Source organism: Peromyscus leucopus, chromosome 6 (genome assembly GCF_004664715.2).
Source record: "Peromyscus leucopus breed LL Stock chromosome 6, UCI_PerLeu_2.1, whole genome shotgun sequence".
Lineage (NCBI taxonomy): Eukaryota > Metazoa > Chordata > Mammalia > Rodentia > Cricetidae > Peromyscus > Peromyscus leucopus.
Window position 1 is genome coordinate 123,642,392 of NC_051068.1, and position 17,692 is coordinate 123,660,083.

Consider the following 17,692-nt stretch of genomic DNA (forward strand, 5'->3'; position numbering starts at 1 on the left):
CAGAGATATGTGAGGAGCCACGGTTAGCAAGTAGAGCATTCATTTCATAAGTAGTGGGGTTTTTTTAAGGTTACAACTAAATAATGTTTGTAGTTTGAAATGCTATCTCATTTAAGTGTAGACTCAAATTCTTGAATTTCTTTTTTAAGTTCCTTACAAAGGTGGCGTGATTGTACTAGACATGGCGAGCATGCTCTTTTCTATCCTGGTGCAAGGCCTAGCAGCTGATGTAAATGCTGATACATCACTCTGTAATTGTAGCTGGTGTATTGTACACATGACTCTGTACTTTTTCCTTTATGTTTCACTTTGCGTTTCACTGCTTGGGTCTCGGTTACTGGCTGTCTTCTTATGTCCTTCTCTGGGGTTCTCATTAACTGCCGCGGTTTAGAAATCTGTCACCTGTGTAGTAGTGGATCTCAGGGGGTAGCCTGAGCCCAGACTCTTCTCAAGCTTTCGACCTTTCAGTAGACCTTCCCTTTTCCCTGCCACACAGAAAACAGAGTCAACCATGTCAGAGAATGAGTTTATTACTGCTTCCCAAACCACTTTGAGCGTCTTCCAGTTAACCTGGCAGTGTCTAGGGGAAAGGCAGCCTCTTTGAAGGAGTCCCCAGCCATTGGTTGAGCTCCGCGCTTGCGTCCTCGAGCGTCAGTGGTGTCGTCTCTGCATCAGTAGAGATAGCGTCTTACTTTCTATGGTGCTGTCCTGGAGTCCCCAGATAACCTTACCCTGAAGTAAATGCTGGAGACACAGCGTCTGCTCATTTAAAGCACTTTGACTGTCTGCCCCTTACTCTCCATGCTAGCCAGATGAAACGAGCACCTTATGTGATGGGAGGGGCAGCAGCTGAGAGGCCAAGGGACAGCTTAGAGGTGCTGGTTCTTCTCCCATGGTGTGGTGGCAAGTGCCGTTACCTGATCAAAATTACCTCTTCAGCCCAGTTTTCTGAATTCTTTAACTGAGTATGCCCTTACCCCTCATTCAACCGAGTGTTTAACCTGTGGCCCATGGGTCTCGTATGCTCAAGGATACCTGTGAATGCAGCCCAACTAGAAAGTATAAACTAACAACCTTCTCAGTGTCCCTTTCCCTCTGTGATTTTTGTAACTCCCTCATTTCTCCAGTTCTCAGCCTGGGCAACACATTTGGGGGTTGAATGACCCTTTCACATGGGTCACATGTCAGGTAACAGTTACAAAATAGCAACGAAAATAATTTTATGGTTGGGGGTCACCACAACATGAGGAACTGTATTAAAGGGCTACAACACTGAGAATTTGAAAACTACTGCTGTAGATGTTGACATTGTGTTACGACATGGAAAGAATGAGCGTGCCTGAAGGCCTCACGAACTTCTTGCTCTGGTCTGTTCTTATGCCGGTTTCCCTGGTTATCATCCTCTGTCAACAAATGGGGACCCCTCTTAGTTTAGGCATCATATTCTCTGAAAAGACTTTCTCTTCCCAAACAGATCAGGTACTTTCTGTGTGCTCTATTCTAGGTAATGATAACTGCTGTAATTGTATATAGTAGATCACAAGCTCTTTGAGAACCATGACCTGTATAGGAGAATTTCCAAGCCTTTACCCTGGTTTGAAAACCTCAGAAAAATGAGTGTACTTCTGGTAATAAAGTCATTTATTTTTTCAGTGCTAAAAATTGACCCTAGGTTTTTTGCATGCTAGGTAAAGTTCTACCATTGAGCTACAGTCTCACCACAGAACTTATTTGAAAACAATCTGGGTTTTAAGTTTTAAAAAGAAGGTGAATAAGCTGCACATTCATTCACACAGTTTATTAAACTTATGCCGGTTTCCCTGGTTATTGGTGGAGTTGTGTATTTAGGGATGGGTAGTCTGTATAATTACCTGGTGCCAAAACTAATATTTTATAATGGGAATATGAAAAATGAGAATAAAAAACACTTGGAGTTAGTGCATTGTGAGATAAAATTTCTATTATCAGAATGATTTATATGATTTTTTTTTTTTTCTGAGACAGGGTTTCTCTTCTGTAGCTTTGCGCCTTTCCTGGAACTCACTTGGTAGCCCAGGCTGGCCTCGAACTCAGGGAGATCCGCCTGCCTCTGCCTCCCGAGTGCTGGGATTAAAGGTGTGCGCCACCACTGCCCGGCTGATTTATATGATTTTTAAATGTTTTTACAGTCTTGAGTTTTGTCTATTGGCTTCAGAAAGTGTATTAGAATGGTAAGAATTTGGTTGAGGTTGTCTGAAGGACTTGAAAGAAGACAAATGGTTTGTCTTTTATGGGTGTCTTCAGTGGGGCTGAGAAGATGATCAGTGGACAGTGTCCTGTCATACAATACCAACATTCATGTGTAATGGCAGCTTCTGGACCCCCAACTCCGAAGGGTAGGCACAGATGGGTCTCTGGAGTTTGCTAGCCATACAATATAGCCAGTCAGTGATCTGTGTTCAGTGGGAGACATTGTTTCAGAAGAGATAGATAGAGGAGGGCAGTTGATATTGACCTCCGGCCTCCATGTTCCTGCAAGTCTGCACCCCACCCCTCTACACACATAACTCGTTTCTGTTATATGAAACCTGCTGGCAACTGCAACACCAGAAGAGGAGATATGTTATAGTGGGTTGGGGAGAGAGTGAGCGAGCTAAATCTCAGGAATGGGGGAAGTACAACACTTGATCTGACTCGAGTATAAAGTATTGTCCACAGGATAGTTAGTGGGATTTGGCTTCCTCTTTAAGAGAAGTCAGTTACTTTGTGAGTTTTTGGAAAAGCACTATGAACTGATTGAATAGCCCTTTTAAGTTCTGCTCCCACAAGAACCCCAGGTTTGGGGTAGGGGTAGCTTTATAAATAAGATTGAAAACACAGATTCAAAGTTTAAAAAAAACTTTTTTTATGAAGCTCCAGGTATGGTGTTGTACATCTATGATCCTAGCACTTGCAAGGGGAAGGCAAGATGGCTGTGAGTTCTATGCCAGCCTGGGCAAAATAGCAAGACCCTATTTTGAAAAAGCAAGTATCCTCCATCCCCATACACACTCCCTCCTCCTTCCCCTCAGTAAGCAAAATCTTCAAACCTTAAAAACAACAAGGAAAATGAAATTAAGGTGATTGGAGCCTGTTTTATTACATTTGTTAGTTGCAAGAACCAGAAACCCACCCAGAACTATCTCCAGGAAAAAAGGAGTTCCAAAAGCTGGGGAAGGGCAGTGCTGGTTGAGTGCAGATTGCTATTCTGAAGACCCAAGTTCAATTCTCAGCATCCACACTGGGTGGTACGCAACTGTGATTCCAGTTCTCAGTGTTCTGCTGCCTGACCACATCAGGCACTTGCCCTCGAGCATACACATGTGTGCACATGTAAGCACACTAATATTTATACTAAAAATAAATTAAGGCTGGGTGGTAGTGGTGCACACCTTTTAATCCCAGCACTTAGAGGCAGAGCCTGGTGTGGATCTCTGGATCTCTGTGAGAGCGAGATCTAGGACAGCACCAAAGCTACACAGAGAAACCCTGTCTCAAAAAAAAAAAAAAAAAAAAAATTAAATTAAAAAAAAAAAAAAAAAAACTTACAGGACTGGAGCAATAAAGAGCATTTGGCTTTTGCAGAGGAGCCAGATTTGGCTCCCGTTACCCACATCAGGTAGCTCATAACCACCTATATATAGTTCAGTTCCAGGGGATTCTTAACTCCCTCTTCTGTGTTTTTTTTTTTCCCTCCCTGAGACAGGGTCTGTCTGTGTAGTCCTGGCTGTCCTACAACCCTCCTACTTCTACATATAAGGTGGGAAGGACGACATCCTATGTCTCAACCTCTGGCCTCCATGTACATGCACAAGTGCACAACACGAGCACCCACACGAGACACACTTCAGGCATACCACGTATGTAAAAATAAAATGCCCTTTTAAATACCCAAAGAAAACTGGTTGTTCAAAGAAGAGCTTAGATACAGGAGTTCACAGCAGCATAATTCTCTGTAGCTAAAAGTCAGAAACAACCAGATACCCCGCAATGTATGAATGTTACTACAATGGACTATTACTTGGCCATAAAGAGGGAGGAGTGGCTGGAGAAATGGCTCGCAGTTGAAGGCATTGCTGCTCTTGCAGACCCAGATTTGACACCCAGCACTCACAGGGTGCTTCCCAGCAGTCAGCCTCTCTAGCTCAGGCAGCAGCCTTGCACGTGTGCACAGACAGAATGACAACATTCATCCATACAAACAACAGCTTTACAAAGCAGTGTGGTATTATGAGTCTTGATAATGGTTCCAGTGGAAAGAAGCTGGACACAGTAGGTCATATATGACTGACTATGTTTAGCTAGAACAGGCGAATTTATAGAGGTTGAAAGATTGTTTTCAGGGGCTGGTGAGTGAGGCATTGAGAATGGATTGTTAGTGGAGTTGTGTACTTCATAACTTGTTAAAAGGTGACTCAGTTATACATACAGAAATGCTCCCAATACTGTAGGAGATAATTATCGTGAATGTTTGAGATAATCTAGGAGACAGGAAGAAAGAAGTATGTTTTTCTTAATTTGTGGCAGTATAGTAGAGTGATTTACAGATTTACTTGATTTACAGTAAGGCATACATGTTGGGAGCATGCCTCTGCTTTGTGAATGGCCATGCTTAGAGCAAAAATATTAAACCTTTTTATGATTTACTTATTTATTTTTATTTTATGCACATTGGTGTTTTGCCTGCATGTATATCTGTGTGAGGGTGCCAGATCCCCTGGAGCTTGAGTTACAGATGATTATGACCTGCCTTATGTGTGTTCTGGGTATTGAACCCAGGTCCTCTGGAAGAGCAGCCCGTGCTCCCAACCACTAAGCCATCTCTCCAGCCCTAGAAACTATTGTTTTTAACAAGGAAAAAGCCATCTCTCCAGCCCTAGAAACTATTGTTTTTAACAAGGAAAAGCCAATCATTTTTTCATACTTAGTAGGGGAAAATTTTAAGGTAATAGCAGATTTGATTGGAATAGGTTATAGAAGCCAACCAACCTGAGAGTTGAGCTGGCGTCTAGCAGGCTTGAAAGCAACTTGGGTTGGCTAAGCCAAATTGTGTTATCTTACATTCGTCTTTTGTTCTCTGGAGTGGAACATCACAGTGGTCTTGGAAATTACAGACTTGTGGGTATTTTTTGTATTGTAAAGGCATTGTAATTTTAATGATAATGATAAAAACAACCTCCATGACTCTGCAAGGGAAGAGAAGGGGACTGTGTCTGAACCCTGTCTTTGAGTGAAACCCCCAGAATTCTTTTTTTTCCCTCCCTGAGACAGGGTCTCTGTGTGTAGTCCTGGCTGTCCTACAACCCTCTCTGTAGACCAGGCTGGCCTCCAACTCACAGAGATCCTCCTGGCTCTGCCTCTTAAGTGCTGAGTACTGGGAATAAAGGCGTGTGCCACCGCCACCTGGCTTAACACCCCCCTCCCCCACCCCCCACCCGCACCCCCGGAATTCTTAAGAGCTATATTAGTAGCTTAAAGGGAACTTTTAAAAGGGTAGTTTTCAAAAGTTTACAGATTAAGTAGGAATATGCTGCTGAGTTCCCAGATGTTCTGCACCTCTGTTGAGCATCTTATGTTAGAATGGGGCATTTGTTACAGTCGTGAACTGATGATACGTTATTATTCATGTGTATTCTTTACTGTAAGTTCCTTAATTTTTAGGCCCAGTCTTTAATTTTATAGATACTTGGGAGTACTCAAGAACAGTGTTGGTAATTTCTTAAAAAAAAAAAAAAAAAAAAAAAAGCACAGTTTTATTTAGCAGAAACTGTTATTCCTATGTACTTTGAATAAAAACCTATTTTGTAAAAATTAATATAACATTTAATATTCCCCTGTATTTTGTAAAAACTTATTAAAAATTTTTTCTCACTAGATTAAAATGTGACAGCTTTATTTCATGATGGAATAATGGCAATTTTATTTTCATGTTTCACATTTCTGCTTGAGTTTATATTTTATGATTAGAAAATGTTTTCATAATTTAACAGAAATCTGTGCCCTTCTTTTGTGGTGCTGGACATTGGACCAAGAGTCTTGTGCAAGGAAATGCTCGGCTTCTGGGCCGCCTCCACCTTAGTGCTTATCCTCAGAATGGCAGCCCCCACTGCTGTTCTGTGGTGCTGTGGCAGCTGTGGTTGCTGTTGTGCTACATTTGCCTGACAGCTCTCTCCTAAAGTACAGCTGCTTTCACGGCCTTTTGTGTGTCTTGGCAAATTAATTCCAGAAACAAATGGATAAACTGAGGTATGATTAAGTCTTACTTGATAATCATACATGGCAGACAGCCTCCCTCCCTCCACAGAGCCTTGCTTTGTTACCAGGTAGGCCTTGAATTTGTTGTGTAGCCTGGGCTAGCCTCGGGCTTGTGTGTCTTCTGCAGACTACTGTGTGTTCCTGCTACCGATGATAAGTAGGTGTTGGTTGAAGAGCTTAGTGGGGAGGCATACAGAGCATAATTTGCTGTTCGAATGACTTGGAGGACTGGCTGGAAATGTGTTGTATAGTTGTTAGTTACCCTTCAGAGCTCTGTTTCTTTTCTACTTTGACTGATGTGAGCAGGGAGGTGTGGCAGACTTCCTCATGGTGACCTATGGTAGATACTTCATGCTTTGTGGATGACGTGATTTCTGTTATAGTCACTCTGCTGTTTAAACACATGTGTGGCTGTGCAAAGCTTTATTTATCAATTCAGGCAAACCATGGTTGTGTAGATTCCTTATATAGATGAGATTTCTATCTCTCCCTCTTTTGTTTTTTTTTCTCATGATTATCATTAGGCCTCAAACTCTGGACAAATGGCTAATGGAGGCGTCTATTTAACATACCAAAGCAGACTTATCTGACAGTTTGTCCCAGCATCCCTTAGTCCTACCTGTTATAGAGTATGGCTGGCATACCCCACCCCCTACCCTAAATTTCTCCAGTCCAGTGGCTGGGCTGCCTCCCCCAGTGGCCCTTCCCTGTATAAATCAGCCATTTTGGTTACTTGCCGTTTTTTCCACCCTTTACTTTCCAGGTGCTCCCCTCTCTCCTTCCCCAACTCTTCTCATGGCCTGACTCAGGGTCTTGTTCACTCTGGACTCTTCCAGATGTCCTTGCTACTGGCTGCACTCTCCTTTTTATCTACAATAAACCCCTCCTCTACCATACCTAGAAGCAGTCATGTCCTTCCTTCTTACCTCCCCCTCTCTCCTCCCTCCCTCCCTTCCTCCCTCCCTTCCTTTCTTTCTTTCATCTGGTGCTGAAACCTGGGATCTAACTGGGGACCTTCCACTGACAATTATTTTCAAGAATTAGACCAACTTTCTTAGCAGAATGTGTGAAAGCTAGATTTAAAAATTTTTTTTCCACATTATGTTTTAAGGCTAAAAAATGTCCATGTGAGCGCTTAAAGATTCTTTCCACTGTAGAAATGGAAAGCTGGCCCCTAGAAAAACATGCTGGTGCACTGAAAAGCAAGATTTTCCACCTCCTTCTCTCTTGTCTCTTCCTCTCCAGTAGTGGCTGTACATGCATTATTGCTGCCTAGAAAAGTAAAGCAAGCTGCTGAGTTACTGGTCCTTCAGTGTATTCCTTTTAGACGTCATGGTTTTTACTTGTAGACTATTTTGTTCATAGACTATTTATGTTCATAAAAGTTAGTAAAGCTGGGGTGGGAGAGGTGGTGAAAATAACTTAGGTATAGGTACTGTAGTCAGCTGCCACCCTAGGCTGAGAGCTAAATGTCTGCATGTGGGTATCCTCAGGAAAGTGAGTGGGGAGCGCTTGACTGCAGGGACACTCACTGTCAGGGTCTCCTGGAGATCAGCTGTGACTTTGCACACAACACAGGAAGCCCGTGCGGTTTCCACAAGTCACTCTGTTCCTTAGGAGGTTAAGGGGTAGCTAAAGCAAAAGTGTTTATTGGTTCTGTGGAGTTTCAGTTGTTTTTGAGTTTGTGTTTTCTTTAAATGTTTGGATGAGTATCTGTGATGAATAGATACTGTTCTGCCATCTTCTGTTTGAGGCAAGAGTTTTCTTCGTAGTATGCCTTGAATAACAAATGATACTGTTTCAAGTTTATGACATTTAAAATACAGCAGTGCTCAGCATATAGTATACACAATGAATGTTAGACCTTCTGTTTCTGTTGTTGTTTGTATTTTCATACAGTGTCTTAGTCTGTAGACTAGGCTGCCCTCAGATTTCCCATCCCTCTGCCTTATCCCCATGAAGGTAGAAGCTGTCACACTTGGCCCTTATTACTGTTTCTTATTGCATAGTTGCTCATCTATCTTGTCTGTTCACAGACTTGTCATCCTGAATGCATTGGATGAGCTGAATGCATTGGCAGGTGTGATCTGCACAGGACCACTATACAGTGTCACTTGCTGTGTTACGTTGGGTCAGAGACACAGTTTGTTCATCCCTCCCGCTCTCCCTCCCCCCACTTCCCTCCCTCCCTCTCTCCCTTCCTTCCTCCTTTCCTTCCATTCTCTTCCTTTCCTTTCTCCCTTCTCCTTTCCCCTCCCCTCCCCTCTCTTTTCCTTTTTCCTCCTTCCTCTTTCCTCTCCTTTCCTTTTCCTTTTTGAGACGGGAATCTCACTAGGTAGCTCCAGCTGGCCTGTAACTCACTATGTAGACCATGTTGCCCTCAAACTCAAGAGGTCCACCTACCTCTGTCTCTCAATTGCTGGGATTAAAGATGTACTTCATCATACTCAGCCTTCTTTCTTTAAAAAAAATCATTTTGGACAATTTCAAACACTAAAAGGTAGGTGGACCACTGTGATGGATCGATCCTCAGCTACATTCCTGCTTCAGTCTCTGGGAAGATGGTCAGTGCTGTTTTCCTGCATACCTACTTCTGTTTCTTTCTCTCCCACTATTGTAGCGCCCTGGTTATACCTAAGCTCCATGTCTAATGTATTTTGGTAATTGCTAGAGCTTTTAAGAGAGGGCCTTGTTTTCTTAGCAAACAGTGATTGGATTAATGGGCAACCCAGTCTTACCTTGGGTTCATTCATGAACTGACTTGTTCATTTTGCTTTTGAATGTGGAGAAAGCTGTGGGTGAGACTGGAAATAAGTTGTGTCAGACTGGGTGTCATTCCAATGGATCCAGGGATCGACAGTGTCGTCCCTCCCAGCTGGTGAGATCTCTGACTCATCTGAGAGTGGTTTGGATTGGCGCAGAAGACTTGATGTCACTGATGTTTTCCAGGTTTTCCGTGCTCATTCTGTGCCTTCTAGTCACTGCCTGCATTAAGAAAGCAAATTGGAGTTGGGAAGTTATGCTTTCATTGTCTCCCCGCCCCACCCCACCCCAGCCTGTATCCTAAGCGGGCCTCGACTGTGTACATATCCATACAGCTTATGTTAATGTTCATTGTGTCATCATGTTAAACAGAAAGAAGGTGTTGGAAGCATCAGCTTGGTGATGAGTCTCGGGGTTGAATTGTTGGGATGTTTCTGGTGCTTTGCTGGCTTCTAACTTATAAGACTTACTATGCTTCTGACTGGACAAAACATCAGACAGTTATTTATTCAAGAAATATCTATATGCTGGGAAGTGAGCTATACCTTGACTAAATAAAGAAAGGTAAACTAAACAGATATATTTTCCGTTAGGAGTCACAGTCTATTGAGAAACCAATATATTTGGACCATAAAGGAAAACTGCTCAGTTGATACGTTAAGGACACAGCTTCTTTAAAGTGAATTTCAAGTGACTTTTTAATTATTTCTGTGAAAAGCTTCTGAGCACCCAAGGATTTGGGGTTACTGCATTTTTATGTGTATTTATGTGTAAAACCTGACATTCCAGACTCAGGATAGTGCTAGCAAAAAAAAAAAAAAAAGACCCCAAATGCAAATGAACTAGTTAATAAATATATCTCTAGTGTAATTAGATTCCAGGATGGCGACAAGTAAATTGATTATGTGGATGAAATGGATGTTAGCTATTTTAACAGAGCCTTTGCAGGTAGGAAAATAAGACCTTCAGCATTTGCCTTTGTCTTGAATGCTGGAGAAATGTGGGTGAGAAGAAGGATAGAGCAGCTAAGAACCATGTGACCGACTACCATATCAGACTGTGGGGCACTGTCTTTAATGGCTTTGGAAAGAAATGTGCTGTAGACATTCTGTTCCTGCACAGTAGAGCTAGAGGGCTGGATTTGGGGGCTCGGCTCTGTGTGTGAAATTATGTGATTTTAGTTCTTCTATTAAGGAGTTTCTTAAAACCTTGGTTGCTGGAACGTCAGAATGCTTTCTTGTTTTCTGAACTCATTCAAGGTTCAAGAATTAGAAGGTCTAAGATGGGAAAGGAGGCTTTGCTTTCTCTAACTGATGTTTTCTGACTAGGTACTTCGTAACTCAGGAAGACCTCATTTATTCCCAGTAATATGTTTTACTAAACTCTTTCAGGTAACTTTAAAAAGACTGTGTGACTTCATATATAGTAGATGATAACTTGAACTGAGTTTTTATTGGTTGTTGTTAGTAGAAAACTCCAGTGAGATCGCTCTCTTTGTCTCCAGTTACCAGAGACTGCTACAGACCATTGCTGTCCTTGAGGCTCAGCGTTCTCAAGCAGTCCAAGACCTGGAAAGTTTAGGCAGACACCAGAGAGAAGCTCTCAAAAATCCTATTGGATTTGTGGAAAAACTTCAGAAGAAGGTACCAAAAAAATATACTTTAGTACTTTCAAACATTTATTGGAGTATACTTGGTAATTTAAGATAATTGTTTCTTTTTCTGTGAATCTGTCTGTGCTTTGAGAGTATTTAATTCCACACCAACCTCTTCTAGATTAATCATGTTCCTGAAGGCCGTACCATCTTCTTTCCCTATCCAGCACACGGTACAGTTTGCCCAGATGAAGAGAACTGAGCTTGTGTTGTTTGGACAAGAGCTGTTCTGCTCACACTTCATCTGTTTTCCACCATCACTTTCTCCTCCTCCTCCTCCTCCTCCTCCTCCTCCTCCTCCTCCTCCTCCTCCAGGACTCAGGGTTAGTGGGACTCTGAGACCTGGTGCAGAGGATTTATTAATTATAAACTGCTTTTGTTTGGTCACATTTGCTACTGAGAGAAAAAGCAAATGTTTATAGAGACAATACAAAAATTTATTCTACACATGCTTAAGGCATAACCAAATCCATGAAGAGAAACTATGAATTTCATAAAAGGCTTTTTTCCTCCTTAGTGTGAAACTAACTAGTTTTCTTTTGTATTTGAAACAAACATAATGTTTAACAGTGAGCTGTTCAGATATACCCAATTGATCAAGATGTATACACACAAACACATTGTGGGGGTGTTGTTCTCTGGTACTAGAGATAGAACCAGACCTTGTGCAAGCAAGTGCTCTACTACCGCTGAACCTTGCTTAGTATGCTTGAAAGCCTCGGTGTCGGTGTTGTGTGAAAACATTAAACAGAATCTGTGAGGGCCTCTCTTTGTGATGGGCTCGAAGTGACGGTGAGATGTTGTCAGTGTGCCTTTCCTTTCTCTGCTTTCAGGAAACCTGCATTTCATAATACATACGTAGTCTGCATACTGGCTTATTAAAAACTGGTTGTTAGAGCTGTATCGTACCTTCTCCATTAAATAAGGTTCCCCTTGGTCCAGCATGGTGGGGCAAATTTAGGATCCCAAAACTTGCCTGAAAAATGAGGCTCCTGAGTAGAAGGTCATCCTCAAACCTACCGATCAAATTTGAGGTCATCCTGTGCTACAAGAGACACTGTTTAAAAAAATTAAAAACAACCCTAAACAACAAAAACCTAAAACCTTATAATAAATAAATGAAAAAAATCTCCTTTTATCATTATTAAACAGTTTGCTTGAACACAAAGACACTGTTTTTAAAATGGCAATTTTTGGCAGATTAAATTAAAACTGTTAGAGAAATAAATAATAAATGTATTAACTTTAGTCTCATTTGTGTTCTGGTAAGCAAAATCATGCACTTAGGCACTCTTACTATATTTATATGCAGTTGGCTGTTTGTTTTTCATTTTCAGGTTCAATTTAGAATTTTGTTTAAATTCAGAAACAGATGTGTTATTGAACACCTTAACTTTTTACAAAGATTAAATCCAGATACTCAATAAAGAGGCAAGGTTTATGTTGCTTAGAAAGACTTCTTTGTCCTAGATTTAATTTAGAAGTTTCATTTTTTAGATGTCATAATCTGGAGCAAGGGATGTAGCGATGGTGCAGGATGTGCTGGTTTGTACAAGGCCCAGCACTGCCAGAAAGAAAAATTGTCATAAGTTTTATATGTGGCAGAGACTTATAGATTATGGATTCGTTTTTTATTATGTTACCAATAAGCCACCAACTTGAGGCTGACTGTCCAAATGCGTATGTCTCAGGGTCTCCTCTGTTGCATTTAGCACACGCGGCACGCTTGTCCCGAGGGCTGACAGGTGTTTGGTGTTGATGTGTAGAGTTGTACGGATGCAGCACAGTCTCTCTGTGTAGTCCGTGTTCGGCACCCTAGGGGTAGAGTTTACAGTGTGCCACTTGCATTTTTATTTCACCTGTTATCTTCCTGAATTAAATGTAGATTGGCACTCTGATATTTTTATTGTCTTTTTCCCAGGCCGATATAGGGCTTCCATACCCACAGAGAGTTGTTCAGTTGCCTGAGATCGTGTGGGACCAGTATACCAACAGCCTTGGGAACTTTGAAAGAGAATTTAAAAATCGCAAAAGACATAGTAGGAGAGTTAAGTTAGTTTTTGATAAAGGTAAGAACTTTCATGGTAAGAATTGAATGAGGAAAATGACTTGCAGTGTCTTGCTTGAATAATTCTTTGTATGATTTTATTTTTAGTAGGCTTGCCTGCTAGACCGAAAAGTCCTTTAGACCCTAAGAAGGATGGAGAGTCCCTTTCTTACTCCATGCTGCCTTTGAGTGACGGTCCAGAAGGCTCCCATAACCGTCCTCAGGTAATTAGTGTGGAATATCTGAGTAGCATAAAAATGTTTAACATTTTGTTGATTTGTGTTCTTACAATGAGTCATTTACTGAACAATAATAGGACCATAAACTTTCAAGGTAACAGGAAACCTGAATCGCTAGATGTGACACTTTGGTTGTGTGTGTGTTCCAGTCTTCAAGTTGCAGCCTCTTATCAAATGGAGTTGGTATTTGTCACATTGTAGGGTCTGTCTGGATTTTAAATGGGCATTGTGGGTACTGTGCCTAGTACAGTGGCACTGTGGAGTGTGATTAGGATTTCAGATGTGGCCTTGTCTCTGAAGGACTTGTTATTTTTCAGTTTTGAACCCACATTTCTTGTTTCTAGAGATGATTTGCTATCATTTATTTATATAGGATTGTTAAGTGTTTAAAACCAAATGAAATACAAGAATATGGAAAAAAACATTTAATCAGTAAATAGGTGATGTATATATTAAAAAATATGCAAAGATATTTTGGAAATTCTAAAACATTCCTTGTGTGCTCTTTGGTTATATACTTGATGTTTTCCATTTATAAGAAGCTTTTTTTATATATATGCAGATGATAAGAGGTCGCCTGTGTGATGACACCAAACCTGAAACATTCAACCAGCTGTGGACTGTTGAGGAACAGGTGATGCACACGTCTTGCTTGTTTGAGTTAGAAGACAGTCTACTGTTACTGGTAGAGTTAGCACCACCAGGCAGGTGTTTGCTGTTGCACTGCAGTTCCTTGTAACCATGAGTTTAAAATACTTACTTTTATACACCTTTTTGCATATTTTAAGAATTTTGGATTTTGAAGGTGTATGAACTGTTTAAGGATAATTCTTAAAGAAAAACCCTGGGTTGGGAAGAGGGCTAGAAATGGGTGGATATTCTTAAAAGCAGATTTGAGAGAAAAGCCTCAAGATAAGCAAAGATCCTTCAAATCGTGTTTTAATTTCTGTTGTCAGGGAGCTGAGAACCCAGATTGCCTGTGCTGAAGGCTGATTTTGCCCCAGCTGTAATTGAGTGTGAGCTTATGTAATGTATTAAATTTGGTTGTGTATCTTTAGGGTTTGTGTGAGTGTTAGAAGCTGAGTTTTAGTATCCAGTCAGATGTGCGAATGACGGATCACACACAAGAGGAAAGACTCTTGATATTCTAAATCCAGTGAACGGACATGGTTCAGTTAATGCTGCAGCAGGGGATCCTCTGCACATTTGGCGCAGATAGCTGGGGAGCTGCGCTCACTCAGATGTGTGCCACCTCGATGTGTTTCTCTCTCCTCTGTTTGCTTGTCCTGCTTTGTCACTGAAGGGACTGGAAAGCCTGGCGGAGGGCTTCACAGGTGTTCTCGCGAATCTCATTTGCCCGTGGCATCTGACGTTCCTAATTAGAACTGTTTTCTCCTTTGAGAATCTCTAATAATGTGAGCTCCAGAGTTGGGAAAACAGTACTGGGCTTTGAATAAAATATGAATGCATTTATTTAGAAATCCAGTAGTTTAATTGGAATACATTTTTTACTTAAAACTTGGTCTTGGGTTTGGTGCAGAAAAAACTTGAACAGCTTCTCCTGAAATACCCTCCTGAAGAGGTCGAGTCTCGGCGGTGGCAGAAGATTGCAGATGAGCTGGGCAACCGGACAGCCAAGCAGGTGATGGCAAGGGCTGCAGCAGGCTGTGCCTGTAGCGGCTTTTTAGGGGACGGTTCTGCAGCCATGCTGGCACAGTGGCTACCATTGCTAGCTCTGGTGTGTGGAGGCTTTAAATCGATCAGCATAAGTAGCCCTGCGAGTAGCCTTGCATCAGTGCAAGACATTAAACAGTGTATATAGTGTGTGCTCAGTGAGTGCACTGACACTGTCTTTTTGTTTAGACCGTGCTAGTGGGGTTGTGGCATTGCATTAATGTCATCCTGTTGTCTTCTGAACACGAACCCAGCGGCTACCTCACGCCCATCTGAATTACCAATAGATGGGCTTCCTGCTGTCTGTCCTCACCAGTGTTCACCCGTGAAAATAAGGTGTAGCTTTGAAATCACACAAATTTAAATTTACTTGAAATGATTTTGTCAAGATTTTAAAATACAGATGTCTTTGATGACCGTTTAAAAGTTTATTCTTTGATTTGATTGTTATCATTTAAAACTTCACAAATATCACATCATTTCATTATATTAAAAGAACTGTTATGTTTCCTTAGGTTGCCAGTCGTGTACAGAAGTATTTCATAAAGCTAACTAAAGCCGGCATTCCAGTTCCAGGCCGAACACCTAACTTATATATATACTCTAAAAAGGTAAGGAGCAGAGACAAGCAAACCTTAGTTGAAGCTCATTGAATTCCCTCTTCACATAAAGGAAGTGAACATTACCTTCCTGGTGGATGCTAGTTTAAGATTTATTTTACTTTTTAAATTATATATCTGTATGTGGGTATGTGGACATGAATGCTGGTGTCTACAGAGGCCAGAGCATTGGATTCCCAGAGCTGGAATTTTAGGAGGTTGTGAGCCACCTGTGTGGGTTCTGGGAATCAAACTCAAACACTCTGTAAGAGCAGTAAGTACCCTTAACACCTGAACCATCTCTCCAGCCCCATGGGTTTTTGAAGTTGTTTTTAACCAAGCTTTTCAAGCTTGTTTTAATTTGTTAATTGTTTTAAGTACTAATGGTATATACAGCTCTTATAGCCTTGGAATGCTAGAACCTTGCAGACCAGTGTTCAGACTAACAGCTATACTTTTCACAGTTATTATCCCTCCCACCGCCAGTGCTATGGGTCAGTCCTGGGGCTTTATTTATGCTAGGCAAGTGCTCAGCCACTGAGCTATATCCCCAACCCCTAAGTTAATTTTTCTGAATTAATTCTATTAATGTGTTATTTTACACTTTGTGTTTTTACAACTAAGAGTAAGTAGTGACCAAAAAGGATCTAAATGTGTACCATCCTGTGTGTGTAGTCTGTTGTAAGTTCACAGACACTGTGGCTCTGGAGGTCTAGTGTAGCCACAGTCATAATGGTCCTGGCCCTGGGAGAGTTTGAGTTTTGAAAAGGTTGAGATGGTGGCTCCCCAGTGGTTCTTCACGCCTGGGGTGCATTCTGGTCATGAGTGGTGTCTGCACCAACTCTGCCATCATCTAGCTACACCGCCCTCACCATGAAACTCAGCCTCCTCATGCCTGTTCTTCATCTCTAAAGATGACTTTGTAGGGATGTTGTGAGGACTCAGTGACACTGTTCTAAAGCAGCAGTTACTTGGTGTTAGGTGATTGTTTTTCAACACTCAAATATTCTGGCAACTTCTCTCTCACTGGACAGTTACTAATCTGACTTAGGCCATTTTATTCTCTGATTTTCAGTATAAGGTGATCATAAGAGTTCAGTGCATGCGTGTTTTTGTACTTTTGATTCTGTTAATGATTTTTCACTGTTGCAATAAGACATGTTTTCTCATGTAGTCTTCAACAAGCAGACGACAGCACCCCCTTAATAAGCACCTCTTTAAACCTTCCACTTTCATGACGTCACATGAGCCACCAGTATATATGGATGAAGATGATGACCGGTCCTGTTTTCATGGCCACATGAACACTGCTGCGGAAGAGGCATCGGTACGTTAGTTACCCGTTTCTATAGAGATGACTGTGCATCATGAGAGAGAGCCCATGATTTTCTGATTAGTCCTTCTCTTCAGAGATTGCTGATGCTCTTTTCAACAACAAGTAAAATGTAAACTTAATATGCTCTGCTTTTCATGAAAAAAATTCAACATATGCTTAAGTAGTGAGAACAGCCCAGAGAACCCACATTCTGTCACCCAGCTGTAATCATTGTCACCTGGCAGTAGTCTGGTTTACGTGTCTTCCCCCTCAGCTCCACTTCAGATTGTTTTGGAGGGAGTTCCAGACACCAAGCTCAGGGTTTTTTTTGTTGTTTGTTTGTTTGGTTTTTTCGTTGTTTGTTTGTTTTTTGGTTTTTCAAGATAGGGTTTCTCTGTGTAGTTTTGTGCCTTTCCTGGAACTCACTTTGGAGACCAGGCTGGCCTGGAACTCACAGAGATCCGCCTGCCTCTGCCTCCCGAGTGCTGGGATTAAATGCGTGCGCCACCACCGCCCAGCTCAAGCTCAGGTTTTTGAGGAGCTAACTCTTCCTGTAATGGAGTCTCTAGTTGCCTCAGTCATTTCACGACGTGTGTACAAACATGTGCCTAGGGCCCTGTGCGCATTAGGCAAACACTCTCCCAGCTTGAGCGGTACTCACAAACGTGGGGTGGTCTAGACGTGTTTGTTTGGATCCAGAGAATGGCAGTCAATTGGGGTGGGGGTGAAGAACCCCCTTCATTTTCTTTGCCCTTACTGCTTGCACTGAAAGCTGGGTGGTTTGTGCACAGATGTGCCACAGTGTGGGTGTGTCCGCTGTGTCCCTCTGTGTCATTTGACTTGTTCCCATTGTGAATGTCCTGGGAGAGGATTGATTCCTTGCTTGGGGAATGTGTCACAATACTCTGATTGCATAGAATCAGAACAGGAGATTTTAATGGAAAGTTAGTGAGAAACTTTGTTCTGTCTCTTAAATAACCAGGTAGTGGTTGTATTGTTTTTTCCTTTGAACTTGTCTTCTGGAAATACACGTGCTGAGTCTTGAGATACATCTTTTATCTGTGATTTTGTACTTTGTGATAGAATGATTCATTTGATGAACTGTTTATCTAAATGTGTTATGTAAGG

General features: G+C 41.7%; 1 protein-coding gene across 6 annotated transcripts in view; it reads left to right on the forward strand.

Moving 5' to 3' along the window:
- The window catches only part of Zzz3 (zinc finger ZZ-type containing 3), a 71,154-nt gene that overhangs the window by 46,133 nt on the left and 7,329 nt on the right, over nt 1-17,692 (forward strand). For 5 of the 6 annotated variants that reach the window (XM_028879161.2, XM_037207238.1, XM_028879163.2 and 2 more), the window contains 7 exons: nt 10,541-10,679; nt 12,612-12,759; nt 12,846-12,961; nt 13,539-13,610; nt 14,517-14,618; nt 15,166-15,261; nt 16,424-16,576. In XM_028879161.2, coding sequence (XP_028734994.1) covers nt 10,541-10,679; nt 12,612-12,759; nt 12,846-12,961; nt 13,539-13,610; nt 14,517-14,618; nt 15,166-15,261; nt 16,424-16,576 — 826 coding nt within the window. The remainder of the gene's footprint in view (nt 1-10,540; nt 10,680-12,611; nt 12,760-12,845; nt 12,962-13,538; nt 13,611-14,516; nt 14,619-15,165; nt 15,262-16,423; nt 16,577-17,692) is intronic. The other variant, XM_037207237.1, reaches the window with a different exon arrangement.